Source organism: Pipistrellus hanaki (assembly GCF_964339955.1).
Source record: "Pipistrellus hanaki genome assembly, chromosome: 4".
NCBI lineage: Eukaryota > Metazoa > Chordata > Mammalia > Chiroptera > Vespertilionidae > Pipistrellus > Pipistrellus hanaki.
In genome coordinates, this window is record NC_140506.1 from 95,024,099 (window position 1) to 95,046,216 (window position 22,118).

General features: G+C 42.9%; 1 protein-coding gene across 3 annotated transcripts in view; it reads right to left on the reverse strand.

Moving 5' to 3' along the window:
* Window positions 1-1,805: 1,805 nt before the first annotated feature.
* LOC311622131 (acyl-coenzyme A synthetase ACSM1, mitochondrial-like) overlaps window positions 1,806-22,118 on the reverse strand; it is a 44,994-nt gene continuing 24,681 nt past the window's right edge. For all 3 annotated transcript variants that reach the window (XM_084882951.1, XM_084882949.1, XM_084882950.1), the window contains 4 exons: window positions 12,718-12,845; window positions 11,626-11,725; window positions 10,183-10,302; window positions 1,806-2,146 (listed from right to left, as the gene is read on the reverse strand). In XM_084882951.1, the coding sequence (XP_084739077.1) occupies window positions 2,051-2,146; window positions 10,183-10,302; window positions 11,626-11,725; window positions 12,718-12,845 (444 nt within the window). In that variant the 3' untranslated portion in view covers window positions 1,806-2,050. The remainder of the gene's footprint in view (window positions 2,147-10,182; window positions 10,303-11,625; window positions 11,726-12,717; window positions 12,846-22,118) is intronic.

Below are 22,118 nucleotides of genomic sequence, written 5' to 3' on the forward strand. Positions count from 1 at the left end.
ACCACTGGCAGGAGGGCAACTCAAGTCAGAATCCTTTCAGTCTGTAGGCACAGGCAGTCCTTGGAGTCTTTAAGTCTTTGCCTGATCATATTATTCAGAAAAGCATTTGATGCTGTTCTGCACTAAAGATTGAGAGGTGCAGCAGATCTACTTAATACAGGCAGAAATCCAAACACACAGCCAAAATGAATAGACAAAGAAACAACCCCCAAATGAAAAACCAAGAGATTTCTTCGAAACAAGAGATAAATGAAGCACAGGTAAGAAATTTATCCAAAACAGTGTCTAGGGTAATGATGATAAAAATGCTCAACAGCATGGGAAAAAAAAAAAAAAAAAAAAAAAAGATATAGTAACTCTACTCTGAAAACAGAAATTCAAAATGACATAGCACAAATAAATAACATTGGAAGGAATACACAGCCAATTAGGGGAAGTTGAGGATAGAATCAGTGATTAGAAGACAGAGTTGAAAAAAAAAATCACTCAATCAGAGAACCAGAAAGAAAAATCATTAAAAAACAGGAGAACAGCTTAAGCCTTAAGGGAACAGTGGGACAACATGAAATGTTACAATATTCAGATAGTAGGTGTGAGGAAAGAGACAGAATGGGAGGGAAGGACAGAGAACATATTCAGAAAATAATTACAGAAAACTTCCCTAATCTGGTAAAAAAAAAAAAAAAAAAAAAAAAAAAAAAAAAAAAAAAATCTCACAAGTCCCGGAGGCACACAGAATCCCAAGCAAGAAGAACCCAAGCAGGCCCACAGCCAGACACATCATAATTCAAATGCCAAAAATTAAAGACCAAGAGAGAATCTTAAAGGCAGCAAGAGAAAAGAAATCTGTTACCTACAAAGGAGTTCCCATAAGGCTGACACCTGATTTCTCATCAGAAACTCCACAAGCCAGATGGGAATGGCATGAAGTGCTCAAGGTAATGGAAAGCAAGGATCTTAGATCAAAATTATTATATCCAGCAAGGCTATCATTCAAAATTTACAGTTAAAGAAAGAGCTTCCCAGACCAAAAAAAAAAAAAAAAAAAAAAAAAGGCTAAAGGTATACATCACTCCCAAGTGGTATCTGTACATTTCCCTGTGTGTTTCTGTGTCTGTACCCCCAACAAACAACTTTAGAGGCAATCTCCCTAAGACTAACTCCCAGCGGTGAAGGAGAAGGAGACAATATGTGCTTTCTCCCCACCCCCAGGCTGAGCCTCTTCTGCCCCTGCTCCTCCCAGCCTGTGATGAGCCCTGGGGGTCCATCTCAAGGATGGATGAATGGAAGGGTCAGTTCATAGAACCCCATGCCCAGATTCAGGGAGGGTTTGGAGAAGACTCTGATAGTTGAAAGAACTTTAAAAAGTGTGGAGAGAGTGTTTTAGAGAGAACTCTGGATCCCTGGGAAGAAATATGTGGGTGGGTGCACATGGGGGAAAGCTGAGGGGTAAAACTCCTAGGCCCCTAGCCCCTCCTAGGAATGAGGGACTGGGAACCTCTCCCAGGGACTGGGAGAGTCCTGTGGAACTCCATTCCTGGAGAGCAGGTCACCCACACCGAGCCTAGGCTGGGGCCTAGCTAAGGAATGTGCCTGGGCTGCTCAGAGCATCACTCCCAGAACTGGGTCCTGGACATCTACTGGACGTGCGGGGCCACATGGGAATACTGGGGTGTGTGCGGCAGACAACAGGAGGGAGAACCAGGTCCTGTGCTCTCTCTAAAGGGAGAAGGGAGGGCAAGGAGGGACCACATTTACCACAGGTTCATGTACATGATGAATGCACAACACAGGATCACCCTTGATGTCAATGTCAGCACTTTATTATCTTCAGCCCAAATTTGAGTGCCCGCCTGGGCAATCCAAAGGAACAAGAGCCTTGGAGGCAGAGTAGTGACTGATGTTAACTTCAAAGAACAGAAATGAGGGAATGCTGGCAGTCCTGGGTCCTTCCCAATCAGCCCCACCACCCCCACCTTGCCCCAGCCATGTGGGGGCACCGAGGGAGCCAGGTGTGTGCCCACGGCCACAATCAGAAGGGATGCTGAATTTACTGTGGTTGCTTCTGACTGAACTCCTTTTCCCGAAGTTCACTCCGTTTGATCTTGCCAGTGACTGTTTTGGGCAGCTCAGGGACAAACTCCACCTGCGTGAGGAGAAAGCAAACCAGCCTGAGTCCTGCTTCATTTCCTACCTGTCCCCTCTCCTCTCTTCACCCTGCACGTCCGCAAAACAGGCTGAAGCAGGTGGTGGCCTCAGTGGTGGGGGCCAAGTACGTCAGGTCCTCCTCCTGACCCCCTGAAGCTGCTGCAGCCTGTGACGTGCTCTGACCAATGAAATGTGGTGGAGTGAAGCATGCCCCCTCTCACAGTAGAGTGGGAACCTCTGAGACTGGCCACCCTCTCTGTCCATCTCTGACAGCACCTGGCGGGTGCCTACGTGGGGGCTGTTTCTCTATCCTGCTCCCAGGAGACCAGGATGGGCATGTGGCATGAGCCTTTCTTACAATAACCCACACAGTTGTGGGGCTGTTTGTTACAATATACAATAACAACTAGCCAAGTGGTGTCCAATATGGGAGACACACCATACAGAGGGTCAATTTGATTTTTAAGGGGAGTAATTTGAGAATGAGTTATCAACAGTGGATTTTTCCCATTTTTTATGCTTCTAGGTGCCTCATACGCAGTATCCTATCTAATAAAGAGGGAAAATGCTAATTGACCCTCACACTGTCTCAAAGATGGCGGTGTCCATAGCCAAAAGATGATGGTGCCCAGTCCCTGCAGAACCCCAGCTGCCCAGGACCAGCCTGAGGCACTGGCAGGCCTGGGATGGCAGCTGTCCAAATGTCCAGGACCAGCCAAATCTCAGGTAACCAGGGCTGGCCAAGGCTTGTGCTACTGGCAGTGATGGTAGCAAAAGTGTGATAGAAGCATTGCCTTCCCCTGATTGCTGGGTCGACTCGTACCCCTAAGGGTTCCCAGACTGTGAGAGGACAAACGCCAGGCTGAGGAACTCTACCTCCATTGCATGAATTTTCATGCACCGGGCCTCTAGTATAAATATATATTGTGACATATTTATGTATTTCAGTTCTCCATTATATGTTTTGAAACTTCATTTGCTATTTTTTCATATCACTTCATATTATGATTATTTTTTTAAACAATTTCTTAGTGATTTCTTATTCAGTACTTCAACTGTCCTTTCATTCTTTTTTTCTTGCATGGATGCCATGTTCTTTAGAAGCTTGTTTAGAGCAAGTTAATGGTCTTTTAGGGTTCCTTCACATGAACAGAAGTTCACTTTTTGAAAGTATATGTCACAAGCGGGGGCTCAGGATTTTAGAGATGCTTAGATGGAGCATGGCCCCAAAATGGTTGGGAACCACTGATCTAGGCCAGCGTTTTTCAACTGCTGTTCCGCGGCACACTAGTGTGCCGCGAGATGTTGCCTGGTGTGCCGTAGGTGCAGACAAGACAAGAATTTTATAATTTTTCACTATTTTGTATACTTAATATTTCATAATAAAGTAATTATAAAATACTTTCTTTGTGTTTATTTGATTCCTATTCAAGAGAATTACTTTATATATAGTCAATATAGGCACAGAGTTAAAGTTTTTAACATTTTCTAATGGTGGTGTGCCTCGTGATTTTTTTCATGAAACAAGTGTGCCTTTGCACAAAAAAGGTTGAAAAACACTGATCTAGGCTGTCCTAACTGGTATGCATCCCCTATTCTACTCTCTAGGAGGCAGCAGAGCCTAACATTAAAGCAAGAATGCTGCTGCTGTTATAGAGACACTGGTTTGAGGTCCAGCTCTGCCTGTATTAACTCTAGTTTCTGAGCCTCAATTTCAACTTCGTAACATTCATGGTTAGACCATCTCAGGCTGCGGAGAGGATAAATGAAATAAGAATGCACCAGAAGCACTGAAACCAGGGCCTGGCACGTGAAGTAAATATTCAGTAACTGTTAGCTCCACAGCTTTACAACATGAACTGACTATAAACATTCAGACAATGTAGGAAATGGTTACTTGTTGACATAGGTATCCTTTCAAACTTTGTTTCTAAACAAATACAATCATATTAAGTATATTCTCTCATAGCCTGTTTTTTATCTTAATAATATTTTGTGGTACCTCTGTATTTAAAAAAATCTACATCATTAAAAATTATAAGATAATATTACATTTTACAAATAATTTCTCTAAAGGACAAATGCAGCTCTGGCCAGTCTTTCTCAGTGGTTGGAGCATCATCCCACACAGCAAACTGTCATGGGCATGATTCCAGATCAAGGGCATGTACTTGGATTTCAATTTCAATTTCCAGTTGGGGTATGTACAGGAGGCAGCCAATTAATGAGCCTCTCTCTCTCTCTCTCTCTCTCTCTCTCTCTCTCTCTCTCTCTCTCTCTCTCTCTCTCTCTTTTCCATCTCCCTTCCTCCCTTCCTTCCTTCCACTTTCTTTAAAAACCACTGGAAATATTGACAATAACTAAAGATGTAAACAGAAAACAAATGCAGTAGAATAAGAATGAACTGCCATAGATGAGATATAAAATGGCAGCAGAGGCCCTAGCCAGTTTGGCGTAGTAGATGCGGTGTCAGCCTGCGGACTGAAGGGTCCCAGGTTTGATTCTGGCCAGGGACAACATGCCTGGGTTGTGGGCTCGGTCCCCAAGGGGGGGTGTACAGGAGGCAGCCAATCAATGATTCTCTCTCATCATTGAAGGTTCTCTCTCTCTCCTCTCTTCCTCTATGAAATCAATAAAGAAATATACATTAAAATAATAATAATAACAACAATAATAAAAAGGTGGCATAAGAAGTGGATGCTGCACAAATATGCTCCCAGGAACAAACTGGTATTACAACTAAAATACAGAACAACTTCCTGAATAATCAACAGAGAACTCACAGCAGAGGACGCTGATGTCTGAGGAACAAAAGTGGAGACTGCATAGAGACTTGTAGGAGGGGCAGTGGTGCGAAAGGGCTTCCTGGACGCCCAATGACAGCAACTGAAGTGCTAGAGAGATATCTCAGCTGTGGGGGGTGCTGCTGAGAATTCTGGGGTCTAACCTCAAGCTGAGCTCCCCAGTGGAGAGAACCTAAACTGCGGAGGGTACCCACATAACATCTGGCTGTGAAAAGCAGTGGGCTGCTATCTGCCAGGGAATAAGAGCTGAAAATTAAGGCACACTCTTAAAGGGCCAACACACTAAATTCCCTGTGGAGCCACCCACTTTGTGTTCAGGCAGAGGGAGGGTGAAGTAGACTGGAGCTGTGAGAGCAAAGCCCAGAACGGACAACTCAGGGGACACAGCTCAGAAGGCAGACACCCCGAGTTTCCCAGGCTCAGTCATTCTCTCAAGGGGACATCTTCCCCACATAGACATTTGACTTGCCTGAAGACAGACAGTTAATGCACCCCACTGAAAAACACCTTGCACTTAAGAGATTAAAAGTCCTATTAGCCTCCAGGCAGAAGCAACTGCACCACCCTGTTGAAAAAACTCTTGCCACACCTGCCAACTATTGTCAGGGACAATTCAAGTTGGAATCCTAACAGTCTGGAGGCTGATATAATTAATTTGTACAGCCATTAACACTGTCCTGCACTAGAGATTGAAAGGTGTAGTAGCTGATCTACCAACCTAATACATAGTCACTAATTCAAAGAGACTGCCAAAATGAGGAGACAAAGAAACAACCCCCAAATAAAAGACCTAGAGAATTCTCCAGAAGAAATAAATGAAGCAGAGATGAGAAATTTATCTGAATCAGGGTTCAGAGTAATTATGGTAAAAATGCTCAACAGCATAAATAAATATATTGTAACTATGAAAAAAGAACAGTCTGAGACAATGAATGACATAACACAAATAAAGAACATGTTGGAAGGAATACAAAGAAGATTAGGGGAAGCTGAGGATCAAATCAGTTGAAAATATCATTCAATCACAGAACCAAAAAGACAAACAATTAAAAAAAAATAGGAGGACAGCTTAAGGGAGCTGTGGGAGTACTTGAAACATAACATTATTAGAATAGCAGGTGTGCCAGAAGAGGCAGAAAGAGAGAAAAGTATAGAGAAGATGTGTCAAAAACTAATGGCATAAAACTTCCCTAATCTGGTAAAGAAAAAGTCACACAAGTTCAGGAAGCACAGAGAACCCCAAAGAAAAAGAATCCAAACAGGCTCATGGGCAGACATCATCATTAAAATGCCAAAAATCAAAGACCAAAAGAGAATCTTAAAGGCAGCAAGAGAAAAGAAAACTGTTACCTACAAAGGAGTTCCCATAAGGCTGACACCTGATTTCTCATCGGAAACTCTACAGGCCAGATGGGAATGGCATGAAGTAATCAAGGTAATGGAAAACAAGGATCTTAGACCAAGATAACTACAATATATCCAGCAAGGCTATCATTCAATATATATGGTCAAATACAGAGATTTCCAGACAAACAAAGAAAAAAGGAAAAAGGGGTACATCATCACCAAACCAACATTACAAAAAATGCTAAAGGGATTGCTGTAATGAGAAGAAGAAAAGAGAGCTATCCAGCCATACAGAATTTAAATGGCAATAAATAAGTACATGTCAATAATAAACCTAAATGAAAATGCATTAAATGTTTCAATCAAAGGCTTAAGGGCCTGACTGGCATCCACCAATGAGCCAGGAGGTCACGGTTCGATTCCCAGTCAGGGCACATGCCTGGGTTGTAGGTTGTATTTTGCAAAAAGACCTAGAGGAAGACATAAACAATTGGAAAAATAAACCACTTGTTCATGGATTGGTAGAATCAACATAATTAAATTATCCATTGCCCTAACCGGTTTGGCTAAGAGAATATAGAGGATGGGCCTATGGACTTAAGGGTCCCAGGTTCGATTCCCGTCAAGGGCATGTACCTTGGTTGCGGGCACATCCCCGGTAGGGGGTGTACAGGAGGCAACTGCTTGATGTTTCTTTCTCATCACTGTTTCTAACTCTGTTTCCCTCTCCCTTCCTCTCTATAAAAAATAAATAAAATATATTTTTAAAAACTCCATACTACCCAAAGAAATCTATAGATTCAATGTAGTCCCTATTAAGTTATCAATGGAATATTTAACAGGTCTTGAACAAATTCTCCAAAAAAATTCATATGGGATAAAAAATAAAAGACCCTGAAAGCCTCAGCAATCCTGGGGAAGACGAGCAAAGTTGGAGGGATAAAAATACCAAATATCAAGCTATATTACAAAGCCACTGTTTTCAAAACTGCCTGGTACTGGCACAAAAAAAGACATACAGTCCAATGGAACTGGACAAAGAACCCAGAAATCTACCCAAGCAATGATGCTCAATTAATATTTGACAATGGAAATAAGAGTGTACAATGGAGTCAAGACAGCCTCTTTAATAAATGGTGTTGGGATAATTGGAAAAATTCATGCAAAAAAAAAATTAAACTAGACCAACAACTTACACCATACACAAAAATAAACTGAAAATGGATAAAGGGATGTGAGGGCGATCTGGCTGCGACATCTGTCACCCCATTGATCGCCAGGGTTGATTCGGCTGATCTGGCTGGCTAGGCGGGTGTCCACCTCCTCCCTCACCGATCCATGTGCGTCCCTCCCGAAGCTGCGCACTCGGTCGAAGAGGACGACTTTCCCCCAGGAGGAGAGGACCGGTCTTCGGTCAAGGGTATCCGAGTAGCTGCGCTCCCCTGCTAGAACCTCCAAACAAGCTCAAAATGGATAAAGGACTTAAGTGTAAGAAGGCAAACCATAAAAATCTTAGAAGAATCCATAGGAAGCAAAATATCAGACCTATGCTGTAGCAATATCTTTATGGATACAGCTCCTTAGAGCAATGGAAACTGAAGAGAAAATAAACAAATGGGACTATATCAAAATAAAAAGCTTTGCACAGCAAAAGAAGCCATCAACAAAACAACAAAAAAGCCCACTGCATGGGAAAACACATTTGCCAGTGCTTTCTCGGGTAAGGGTTTAATCTCCAACATTTACAGGGAACTCAGACAATTTAACAAAAGGAAGATAAACAATCCAATCAAAATGTGGGCAAAGGGTTGAAACCGGTTTGGCTCAGAGGATAGAGTGTTGATCTTCGGACTAAAGGGTCCCAGGTTCGATTCCAATCAAGGGCATGTGCCTTGGTTGTGGACAGATCCCCAGTAGGGTTGTGCAGGAGGCAGCTGGTCTATTTTTCTCTCTCATCGATGTTTCTAGCTCTCTATCCCTCTCCCTTCCTCTCTGTAAAAAAATCAATAAAATATATTTTTTTATAAAAAGTGGGCAATGTACCTAAATAGATAATTTCAAAAGAGCACATACAGAAGGCCAAGAAACATATGAAAACATGCTCAAAGTCACTAATCATCTGAGAAATTCAAACCAAAATGACAATGTGGTACCATCTCACACCTGTTAGAATGCCTACATCAACAAATCAACAACAAATGACAAGTGCTGGCGAGGATCCAGAATAAATGGAACCCTCATGCACTGCTAATGGGAATTCAGACTGGGGCAGCCACTGTGGAGAACAGTATGGGGTTTCCTAAAAAAATTAAAAATGGAACTCCCATTTGACCCAGTAATCCCACATCTAGAAATATATCCCAAGAAATCAGAAACACCAATCAGAAAGAATGTATGCACCCCTATGTTCATAGCAGCACAATTTACAATAGCTAAGATTGGGAAACAGTCTAAGTGACCATCACCAGATGAGTGGATTAACAAATGGTACATCTACACAATGGAATACTACCCTGCTATAAAAAATAAGGAACTCTTACAATTTGCCACAGCATGGATGGACCTGGAGAGTATTATGCTAAGTGAAATAAGCCACTCAGAGAAAGATGAATATCACATGAACTCACTCGTTTGTGGAATATAATGAACAACATAAACTGATGAGCAAAAATAGAGCCAGAGAAAAATATTATTAGAATATAATAAAAATAATCCTGTTATTTGCAGATTTTTAATATTTCTTATAAAAATCTGGTGAGAGAGGCTCCTGCCACTGCCAGTGCACTCACTAGCCTTTGTGATAATATACTATATTAGAACAGTTTTGATAATCTACACTAATAAAAGAGAAATATGCAAATTAGCCATCACCTCACTATGCCCACCAGCCAATCAGGAGGAAATATGCAAATTAGGAGAAAGATGGCACCTGCCCAGCTGCTCCAGGCCCAGAGTGGCCAGGTGGAGCATGAAGCCTGCTATGAGAGGGAGAGCAGGTGGAGGGGGTGCGGGGGAAGGGAAGGTGGCGAAGGGATCTACAGGAGCAGCATTCTGGCCACAGTGAAGACTACAGGCTCCAGCCTGAATCTGCAGCTAAGATGGCAGACTACAGCTGGAGTCTGCAGTGAAGACAAAGGCTGCACTGGCTGGAGCCTGCAGAAAAGGACACAGACTCCAGCTGGAGATAAAGTCTGGGTCCCAGGTTCCAGAGGAAAACTGGTGCTAGAAGCCAAGGGATGGAAGGCCTATTGCACGAATCTCTTCATGCAACGAGCCTCTGGTATTATTATATTTTAAATAATTTTTTCTCTTGAAATATTAATGTTTATTGCTTGTAATATGTTATTTTTAAAATTATTTTCCTTGAAATATTATTTATTACATGTAACATTATCATATTTAAAGTAGTTTTCCTTGAAATATTAATGTTTATTGCATGGAATGGGCTAATTATTTTGTATATAAAAAAATAATGAACTACATGTTTTAAGGATATATACAGTTTTGTTAACATTTGTTGTGTACATAAGTAAGTATTGAGTGGCAATATCGACTGTATTAGTATGAATCACATTTAAGAATAGTTAGAAAGTGGCTGATTTGGATGACTTTTTCAAATATTGAAAGTTGCTAAATAGCCTTCTTCAACAGCTTTGGGCACTAGTCTGATTGTTTTGCCCTCGGGGTAATGTGCAGCGCATTTGGGGGATTCCGACCCAGAACGGAGGTTCCATCCCAGGCAGTTGGTTGCATGCACCCCTAAGCCGAATTGCTTCTTCTGCAGAGAAAAATGCTCCTTCTGTGTTCGGGCTCAGCATCTCCCAGCCACCCGACCAGACTCGGGGCAGCGGAGCTCAGAAGGCACGCGCATGGGCCCACTCACCTTCCTCGGGTACTTGTACGGGGCGGTCACTGACTTCACGTGCTCCTGCAGCTCCTTGATGAGCTGGTCCCGGTCATGGGACAGAAACTGTGGGGTCAGGACAATGAAGGCCTTCACCACCTGCAACGCAGAACCAGAGCGGGGGCTCAGGGTCAGTGCCACTCAGTGGCCTGGTTTCAAAAGTAAGTGTTTATGCAATGAATGGCAAAACAAGCCGACACTTCAGCCTTTGGAAAAGGCTCAAATCCAAATACTTCGATTTCTACCTTTCCCTTGCAAAATCACTTAACCTCACATTCCTTCTCTGTGGCATGCGCAGAGTACATCCCATGGAGCTGAACATGGTGGCCTTATGTTCAGATTCCATGAGCTAGTGCACATAACACATGCACCTAGTTTAACTTTGTTATTACCTCAGCATCATTATTTTCACCACCGTTTTTACCACTAATGTATGTACAGTTCAGTGCCTGGAACCTCTGGGCATTTAATTGTTGTTGGTAACTTACTGAACTTATTGTTTTTATATTTTCTAAGAAGTTGTTGATTCTTTCTTTTAAAAAAAATATGTTTGTACTGATTTCAGAGAGGAAAGGATGAGGAGAGATATGAACATCAATGATGAGACAGAATCATCACTCTGCTGCCTTCTGCAGGCCCCCTACTGGGGATCTAGCCCACAACCTGGCATGCGCCCTGACTGGGAATCAAACCTCATTCCTGGGTTCACACTCAACCAATGAATCAGATTGCCTGGGCTGACCTTATTGTTTTTATATTGTTACTAGAGCCCTGGGACACAAAATTCGTGTGCTTGAGGGGATCCTTTAGCCTGGCAGTCCCAGAGCTCTTGTGGGATGTCCGACCGCCAGCTTAGGCATGCTCTCCACAGACGTGAGAGAGGCTCCTGCCACTGCCAGTGCACTCACTAGCCTTGAGCCCAGGACTGATCACCACGGAAAGCTCCAACATTGAGCGTCTACCCTCTGGTGCTCAGTGCATGTCATAGCAACTAATTGTCCTACCATTAGCTTGATTTGGAACATTATCCTGTCGGATTTATGTTCCCATTTAATTGCACAGGCCTTGTACATAGTGGGTAATCAATAAATCCAGTGAATCCATTGGAAACAGAGTGATCAGATTTCCATCCTGGCTCCACCACAGTATAATTCAGGCAAGTTATTTAACTACTTTATGCTGTCTCTCTGTCTATTAAGAGGGCATAATAAGTAAGGGTTTCTAACTCATTACATTGTTGTGAGGGATAAATGAGCCAGCATATCCTGTATTTACTCAGGATGTCATAGATGATGCTACAGTGCTTCCTGTTGCGCACATGGTGTAAGTGCGGCACACATACCCACTGCTCTGAAAGATTTCCTTGCACCAGCTGTCCAGTGCCCACACGCAGATCCCCTGATCTCCTGTCCTTCTCCTCACCTGCCCTCGGGTCGGGTCCGGGCTGCTCACCACAGCTGACTCAGCCACCGCCGGATGCTCTGCCAGGGCGTTCTCCACCTCTGCCGGCCCAATGCGGTACCTGTGGGACCAATGGTTCCTGCTCTGCTTCTGAGAAGATGCCTGGGCTGGAGTGACCCAGGCCCTCCAATCTCATGTTTGTGAGTCAGACTTCCCTGGGCACAGAGGGAAACCTCCATGGGAGCCAGAGAATTGTGAAAAGGCTCTGTAGGGACCAGGATGTGAAGACCTGGGCATTGCAAGCTCAGATACGCCCAGGGCTTCCCCTCACTGCCTCTGGTGGGCGGTGGGGGTGGGAGGCTGTCCTCCTGAGGCTGAGTGTGTGGCACAAGGATCTTCCCAGCAGGACTCTTACTGTACACTTGGGAGCCTCAAACTTTGTCTTAATCCTTTATGGAAATTCTGTCTCACTTCATCAGCATCCAATGTAGAAATTTAAAAAGTAAGACAAACCTAATTTCCCTGATGCATCCAAAAGAAGTTGTTACTTGTGTCACTTTTTCTCCCTACATTACCTAAGTGGTAGAGACAACAGATCAGGAGCTACACTACCTCAGTTCAAATCTGGGCCTCTCCCTGCACTATCTTGGAAACTTTCAGCAACTTAGTTCACTGGTCAGTGACTCAGTACTCTCATCGGGAAGATAGGCACAATAATGGCATCTACTGGGTGAACAAAGCACAGAGCAGTGTACTTTCACACAGTAAGTTCTCCATGAGCTTAGCTGGTATTGCTGTTGTTGTTCTGTGGCATGTGTCCCATTGGAGGAACACAGATTATAATGTCCCCCATCCCATGGGGGAAAATGGGGGCTCAAACAAGGTCTCCCTTCCCAACCCTATATCTCCTCTTTAAATTGCACGATGTCTCCTGTGGTTGCTCTTCCAGGGTTCTTGAACTTTCTTTTGATGTTGGAGGAGATGCACAGATACCCCAGGCCGGGGCCCTGTAACATGGCTGCATTCAGGAACAGGCTGCACGTTTCATCCCCAATACTTGGAGAAATGTTGTAGCAACCTAGAGCCTGCCAGGCCCAGGTCAGCCACACCTACCCAGAGGCGTTGATGATGTCATCGTCCCTCCCCAGGAACCAGATGTAGCCCTCTTCGTCAATAGTTGCTTTGTCCCCAGTGTTGTAAAAGTCCCCACACTCCACTTTGGCTGTCTTCACTGGGTCATTCTGCAGAGAGAAGGGCACTCTTATTGAAGGCAGTGAGATTAGACATGCTGAGCTGCAACATGGGGCATAGATCTGGGTTTGAATCCTGCTCCTTACTCCACCAGGCACCTGTGCAACTTTTGTAATCTCTGAGCCTATTTATTTATCCTGCTAACACTCAATGCATGCTACCTGTCAATTAATGTACAAAATACACTGACAATTGATATTAATATAACACAGTGGCTGAACAGATGGAAGGTGATAATAAACTTTTGTAAATGAATTTTCTTCCCCAAGTACCATCTCATCTCACCCTCAAAGGAAGCTTGTGACCTGGCACGTGTGGCTCATTTGCTTGAGTGTCATCCCATGTACCAAAAGGTGGCCAGTTCACTTCTTGGTCAGGGCACATGCCCAGGTTGTGGGCTCAATGCCCAGTAGGGGGCGTGCAGGAGCCAGCTGGTCAATGTTTGACAAAATAATGGCAGAAAACTTCTCTAACCTGGTGGAGGAAAAAGTCACACAAGTACAGAAGGCACAGGGAACTCCAAACAAGAAGAATCCAAACAGACCCATGCCCTGACACATCATCATTAAAATGCCAAAAATTAAAGACCAAGAGAGAATCTTAAAGGCAACAAGAGGAAAGTAAACTGTTACCTACAAAAGAGCTCCCATAAGGCTGACACCTGATTTCTCATCAGAAACTCTATAGGCCAGAAGGGAATAGCATGAAGTACTCAAGGTAATGGAAAGCAAGGATCTAAGACCAAGATCACTATTATCCAGCAAGGCTATCATTCAAGTTAGACAGTCAAATAAAGAGCTTCCCAGACAAGATAAAAAGGCCAAAGGAGTACATTACACCAAGCCAGCATTACAAGAAATGCTATAGGCACTGCTGTAATGAGAAGAAAAAACAGAGAGAGAAACCTACACATACAGAATTAAAATGGCAATAAATAAGAACCTATCAATAATAACCCTAAATGTAGGAGAAACGAAGGTGGTGGCATAGAAAAAAATCTAAACTGCTGCCTCACACAACAATTTCATAACTACAATGAAAAGACAAAACGTATATCACCCAGAACCACAGGAAATCTGGCTGAGTGGAAGTTCTACAATTAGAAGGAAAGAGACAAGCACAAGATCTGAAAAGCTGAGTTACAGAGGCGTGTGAATTGGGCTGGTGGCGGGTGTCTGGTTGCACTGCTTCTTTCAACCTAAAGGGAGACAAGCTCCCAGTTACTCTGAACTCCAGTTTCTGGGGAGATGAGGGGGACCCAAACTCCTATGGGGAGAATCTGGACTATCTGCCATTGGGTCTGAAAGTGAGGGCAGCTTTCCTGCAGAGGTGCGCTGAGCAATCATTGTTTACTGTGCTGGGGCACGGGATGCAGGGAGTTGGAAACACAGAGATGGCTGACTGATAACCATGGCTGATTGCCACGCCTTAGCTTAGTGACACCCTGAGACCCCAACCTGCACAATCTACAAACCCACCCTAGCTCCAAGCAGTGGCTTTTGCATATAAATTAAGCCCTATTGCAGCTTAACCAAACAAACTTCAGCTCTGGTCAGACAGCTCCAAAAACTCCAAACCCAAAGCAAAGAGGAGAAAACTGTAGGTCATGCTGTAGCTCCTGTTGAGTGGCCTGAGACAGTAGCTGACCTGCACCCCATTGGAGATCCAGAAGTCAGAGTTTCTAGTGGTCAGTGTGAGACAACACCAGATTTAAACTACTCACATACATAAGTGACACATGCAAGAGGCAGACTCAAGGAGCGCCAATGCCTCACTGAAGCAAGTCCTGCCCCATAAGCATGTCTCCAGTGCAGCAGTTCTTCCATTATAAACACAGCGGGTCCTCAAAGCCAATTGACCTGGAGGTCAACTCCTCCCAGGGACATCAATAACAGTCAACACTTAAATACATCAAGTCTGTACACACAGTCCACAAAGGGGTGCACCAAGAGTGTCCACCTCAGGTAACTGGGAGACCAACCCATTGTCCCATATAGGACACCTAAGCACACAAGACCACCCTACCAACTCAGGGAAGCAGCAAAAATGTGGAGACAAAGAAACAGATCAGCCGAAACCGGTTTGGCTAAGTGGATAGAGCGTCAGCCTGCAAACTGAAAGGTCCCAGGTTTTATTCCAGCAAGGGCATGTGCCTTGGTTGTGGGCACATCCCGAGTGGGGGGCATGCAGGAGTCCGCTTAACGATGTTCCTCTTTCATCGATGTTTCCAACTATCTATCTCCCTTCCTCTCTGTAAAAAATCAATAAAATATAATTTTAAATAAAAAATAAATGAAATAGATCACAAACGAAAGAAATGGAGGAAAACAAATAACTGGATATAGAGTTCAAAACCACGGTTATAAAATTTTTCAAGAATTTCCTGAGAGAGAAACCAAGATGGCGACATAGGTAAACACCTAACTGCAGCCTCCACAACAATTTCTAAAAATACAACTAAAATACAAAATGGACATTATCCAGAACTACAGGAAAGTTGACTGACTGGAAATTCTACAACTAGAAGGAAAGAGAAAACCAGAAGGAAAATCAGAGGAGCTATAAAAGGCTAAGGTACAGAGACACGGTGCACGTGTGGGGAGAGGACGGAGCTGGAGATGAGGGAGCGGCTGAGTGCCTGGCTGGCATTCCCTAGTGGGAAGGTGATAAAAGCTCTTGATTGTGACAAACACAGTTCCAACTGCACTGAACCCCAGTTCAGGGCGAGACCTTGGTGACCCAGGCTCATATAGAGGGATTCTAGGCTAAAAGGCAGAAACTCAGAGGAACGGCAAAAGGCAGAGCCCCAGAGTCACGCATATTGTGCACAGAGGATGGACTATGACTGTGCCACTGGATTGCCCTAGCGCAGGTGTCGGCAACCTGCGGCTCCAGAGCCGCATGCGGCTCTTTTGAAGCATTGCCGCGGCTCCCAGCAGGGCCGACACTATCAGGGCTGATAGCAGGGGGTGGGCGGGGAGCCGCCCAGTTCTGGCGCTCCCAGCGCTCTGTGTGGCAGGTTGCAGGGGACTTAGTGTCGCTAGGCAACCACAGCGTCCCTGTCCTGGCCCAGCCTCCTTCCACTCTCACTAAAAATCAATTAAAAATAAATTAATGCCATATCTACAAATGTGGATAATCTAAAAAGTGATGGATGTGGTCATTCAGATTGTTAATAAGATAATGGCAAAGGGTTTAAACCACTGCCAGTTCCGTTTGCTATTGGATGAGGTGGAAAGCATATATTTTGACCTCCTGCTCCAAAACAAGGTCCGGTGGCTGTCCAGAGGAGAGGTGCTAAAACGCTTTGTCGCATGTTTGGAAGAAGTAAAAACTTTCCTGGCCAGCAAAGAGCTCACCTTTGCTGAGCTGGAACAACCAGAGTGGCTGGAAAAATTACATTTTATGGTAGACATGACAGCACATCTAAACACACTAAATACAACCCTTCAGGGGAAAGGAGGCACAGCCCTGCACATGCTGGAGGAGGTTTTGGCATTCGAGCTCAAGTTGACAGTGTTTGTCAAAGATTTACAGAGAGGTACACTGTCTCACTTTCCCTCTTTGAGAGAGTTCAAACAAAGTCATGATACGATAAATTTGGAATATTTGAAGTCTGCAATCACCACAATGCAAAGTACGTTTGGGAAACGATTCTGTGAGTTCAGAGAGGAAAAAAACACATTATCCTTCCCTGTCACTCCCCTGGATATCGATCCATTCCTATTAAATATGACTGCATTTGCAGGTGTAAGTCAACCTGATCTTGAGATGGAACTGGCTGATATAGCCGACAAAGATATATGGGTGTCCAAGTTCAAATGCTTGACCGCTACTCTAGTGGTCAGTGTGAGACAACACCAGATTTCAACTACTCACATACATAAGTGACACATGCAAGAGGCAGACTCAAGGAGCGCCAATGCCTCACTGAAGCAAGTCCTGCCCCATAAGCATGTCTCCAGTGCAGCAGTTCTTCCATTATAAACACAGCGGGTCCTCAAAGCCAATTGACCTGGAGGCCATTCTGGCTCAGAATCTTAAATGGAGTGATATTGAAAACCTTCCCAAACAGGACAAACTTGTATTCGAAACATGGAATGCCACCCCCAACACTTATATAAACATAGAAAAAGTATGCATTTGGAATCCTGTCGATCTTCGGCTCCACATATGTATGTGAGCAGGTATTCTCCAACATGAACTATATTAAAAACAAACACCGATCACGCCTCACAAATGACAACTTGCAAGCCTGTGTGAAAATGAAGATAACGTCTTACAGCCCTGATGTGCAGACACTGCACTGATGTTCAGCAGCAAAAATACCATTAGCCAGGTAAATTAAATATTGTAATTATCTATTAATTTGCAAAAATATATTTTACATTGTTAAGTGAAAAAGTCATTTTTTTCTTCAGATTGACAGCTAACTGCACGATCCGGTATATAGCATTAAGGTAAGAAACAATATATGCAGTGTTATATTTGTTTTAAATGTAGCAATAGTTTTGCGGCTCCCAGGTTTTTTTTTTTTCTTCGGGAACGGGTCCAAGTGGCTCTTTATGTCTTAAAGGTTGTAGACCCCTGCCCTAGCAGGAAGGAGACAAAAGCTCCGGACTGTGCTGAGCCCCAGTTCCGATTGCACTGAACCCCAGTTCTAGACCAGACCCTGGAGACCCAGGCACATATGGAGGGAATTTAGGCTGTAAGGCGGAAACTCAGGGGAGCAGCGAAAGGCAGAGATTTAGAGATGCACACATTGCGAGCAGAGGACAGACTATTGACTGTGCTGTTAGATTGCCCTAGCTGGAAGGAGACAAAACCTCTGGACTGTGCTGAGCCCCAGTTCCGACTGCACTGAACCCCAGGTCTAGACCAGACCCTGGGGACCCAGGCCTAGACCAAACCCTAGGGACCCAGGCTCATACGGAGGAATCTGGGCTCTAAGGCGTAAACTCAGGGGAGCAGCAAAAGGCAGAGCCCAGAGGCGCGCACATTGAACACAGAGGACAGAATGTTGACTGATTGCCCTAGCGGGAAGGAGACAAAAGCTCTAGACTGCACTTAACCCCACTTCCAACTGCACTGAACCCCAGTTCCAGGCTCATTGGGGGAGAGACCAGACTGTCTGGTAGTGGGCGAAACTCACGGGCACCTTTCTCTCAGAGCTGCTTGCAGCAAGTACCAAAGCAGCAAGTACCAAAGCAGCAAGTACCAAAGGACACTGAGGAGCACTGAGACTCAGGAACCTCATAGGGCAGGGCAGACAGGAAGCCAAGGCTGTAGGCTCCACCCTGAAACTCTGCCCCATCCAAGCTGAACACAGAGGCTTTTACAATTTTCCAAGTCTAGTCGAATAAGGCTGTCTCCTGGCACAGCCAATCGGCCTGGAGGTCACTTCCTCCCAGTGATAACAACAACAATCAAGACTTAACTACAATAAGGCTGTACACACAGTCCATAAAGGGGTGCACCAAGAGTGTCCACCTCAGGTAACTGGAGGCTGACACATTGAACCATATGGGACACCTTAGCACTTAAAGTCACCCTACCAACTCAGGGAAGCTGCAAAAATGCCGAGACAAGGAAACAGATTTTTGAAAATCCTTATAAGCGTGGTTCTGAACTATATATCCAGTCGATTTTGTCCTCCATTTCTTTCGTTTGTGGAGGAACAAAAGCGACTGGATATAGAGTTCAAAACCACGTTTATAAGGTTTTTTAAGAATTTCCTAGGAAAGGTCAATAAAATAAATGAGATCTATAAGGATAAGGAAACGAATCAACTAGAAATAAAGAATACATTGTCTGAAATAAAAAATATTATACAGAGTCCTAAAAACAGAGGGGAAGATCGCAAGAATCAAGTCAAAGATTTGGAACATAACGAGCCAGAAGACACTCTTCAGCAGAAGCAAGAAGACAAGAGAATCCAGAAAGTTGAAGATAATGTAAGAAATCTCTGGGACAACTTCAAGCGAACCAACATCAGAATTATGGGGGTCCCAGAAGAAGAGAGAGAGCAAGATACCGAAAACATATTGGAAGAAATACTGACAGAATACTTCCCCCTCCCGGTGAAAGAATTAGACTTACAAGTCCAGGAAGTGCACAGAACCCTAAACAAAAGGAATCCAAAGATGACCACACCAAGACACATCATAATTAAAATTCCAAGAGCAAAAGACAAAGAGAGAACATTAAAAGCAGCATAAGAAAAGCAAGTAGTTACCTATAAAGGAACACCTATACGATTGTCAGCTGATTTCTCAACAGAAACAATGCAGGCCAGATGGGAATGGCAAGAAATATTCAAGGTGATGAATAGCAAGAACCTACATCCAAAAATACTCTACCCAGCAAAGCTATCACTCAGAATCGAAGGCCAGATAAAGAGCTTCACAAATAATAATTTAAAAAAATAATAAATAAATAAAAAAGCTAAAGGAGTTCATCACTGCCAAACCAGAATTATATGAATCGCTGAAGGGGGTTCTTTAGGAAGAGGAAGAAAATAAAGATAAAAATTATAAACAACAAATACATAACTATCAACAAGTGAATCTAAAAACCAAGGGAATTAAAAAATCTGATGCCGAAACCGGTTTGGCTCAGTGGATAGCATAGGTCTGTGGACTGAAAGGTCCAAGGTTCAATTGCGGTCAAGGGCATGTACCTTGGTTGCAGGCACATCCCCAGTAGGGTGTGTGCAAGAGGCAGCTGACTGATGATTCTCTCTCATCGATGTTTCTAACTTTCTATCCCTCTCTCTTCCTCTCTGTAAAAAATCAATAAAATATATTTTTTTAAAATAAATAAATAAAATTAAAAACCTGATGACCAATATTAACTGTTGAATATAATATAATCAGAGTTATGGAAGGGGAGTGAACTGATGATTCTCAGGGAAAAGGGAAGTCAGGGTGTGGGAATAGACGGAACATAAACTGTGTACCTATAGATGAGGTCAATGCGGGGTGTGAAAAGGAAAGAGGGTGGGGTGGGAACCTGGTGGAGGGGAGCAATGGAGGGGGACAAAATGAGGAATATTTGTAATAATATGAACAATAAAGATTTATTTAAACTTTTAAAAAATAGAAATAAATTTTTAAAAAAGAGAATTTCTTAGAAAAGGTCGATAAAGCCAACAAGACACTCGAGGATATGAAGAAGGACCCACTAGAAATTAAACATACACTCGCTGGAATAAAAAATATTATACAGAGACCCAACAGTAAACTTGAGGAACACAAGAATCAAGTCAAAGATTTGGAATACAAAGAAGCAAGAAACACTCAACCTGGAAAAAAAAAAAAGAATCCAAAAATTTGATTATGTAAGAAGCCTCTAGGACAACTTCAAGTATACCAAATTCAGAATTATGGGGGTGCCAGAAGGAGGGAGAGACCAAGCTACTGAAAATCTATTTGAAGAAATAATGACAGAAAACTTCCCCCACCTGGTGAATGAAATAGACTTACAAGTCCAGGAAGTGCACAGAACCCCAAACAAGAGGAATCCAAAGAGGACCACAGCAAGATATATCATAATTAAAATGCCAAGGGCAAAAGACAAAGAGAGAATGTTAAAAGCAGCAAGAGAAAAACAGTTAATTACCTACAAGGGGGCATCCATAGGATTGTCAGCTGATTTCTCAACAGAAACTATGCAGGCCAGAAGGGAGTGGCAAGAAATATTCAAAGTGATGAATAATGAGAACCTACAACCAAGATAACTCTACCCAGCAAAGTTATCATTCAGAATTGAAGGGCAGAAAAAGAGCTTTACAGACAAGAAAAAGCTAAAGGAGTTCATTACCACCAAACCAGTATTATATAAAATGCTAAAAGGTATTCTTTAAAAAGAGGAATAAGAAGAAAAAAAGTAAAGATAAAAATTATGAAAAAGGAACATATATCTATCAACAAGTGAATCAAAATATCAAGTGAATAAAAATCTGATGAACAGAATAAACTGGTGAATATAATAGAATCAGGGGATTAGAATGGGAGTGGATTGAAAATTTTCAGGTGGAAAGGGGTATAGGGGATAAGGAAGAGAATAGACAAAAATCATACACCTATGGATGAGGACAGTGGGGGGTGAGGTAAGGGTAGAGAGTGAGGTGGGAACTGGGTAGAAGGGACCTATGGGGGAGTGGAGAGAAGAAACAATTGTAATAAATCTGCACAATAAAGATGTATTAAATTTTAAAAATAATAATAATAACCCTAAATGTAAACAAAATGCATGGTCCAATCAAAAGGCATAGGACAGCTGAATGGATACAAAAACATGAGCCAACTATGTGCTGTCTATAAGAGACCCTCCTCAGAACAAAAGACATGCACACAATAAGAGTGAAAGGGCTCCGGAAGCTGGAGTAGCAATATTCATATCAGACAAAATAGACTTCAAAGTGAAGGCCATCACAAAAGTCAACAAAGATCACTTTAGTACATAATACAAAAGGGATGGATCCAGTAAAAGGATAGAACCCTGAAAAAAATATATACACCCAATATAGGAGCACCTAAATATATGTTAAAAACTGCTAGTCTTTAACAGCTAGAGGAGAGATTGACAACAATACAATCATAGCAGGGGACTTTAGCACCCTGTGGCTTCACTGGATAGATCTTCCAGACAAAAACGTGACCAAGAAACAGTGACTCTGAAGGACACACTGGATCAGATGGATGTAATTGACATTTATAAAACAGTTCACCCCAAAGCAGCAGAATATAGTACATTGTTCTCAAGAGCACGTGGATCATTCACAAAGATAGACCACATGTTAGGACACAAAACAAGTCTCTACACGTTCAAGAAGATCAAAATCATATCAAGCAACTTTTTATATCACAATGGAATGCAATTAGAAATCAACTACAATAAAAATACCCCAAAACATTCAAACACATGGAGGCTAAATAGCATGTTATCAAACAAAGAATGGGTTACCGATTGGTATAAGAAATAAATTTTAAAACCTTCGTGGAAACAAATGAAAATGAACACACAACAACCCAAAATCTCGGGGACACAGCAAAAGCAGTCCTGAGAGGGAAGTTAATAGCATGACAGGCCTACCTCAAAACAAACAAACAAACAAACAAAAAATAAACAAAAAACTATTTTTTAATAAAAAAAAATAAACTATTTTACCCTTCAACTTAAAGAAATCCAATGAAGACAAGAAAAGCCCATAGAAGCAGAAGGAATGAATTAATAAAGATTAGAGCAGAAATAAATGACAT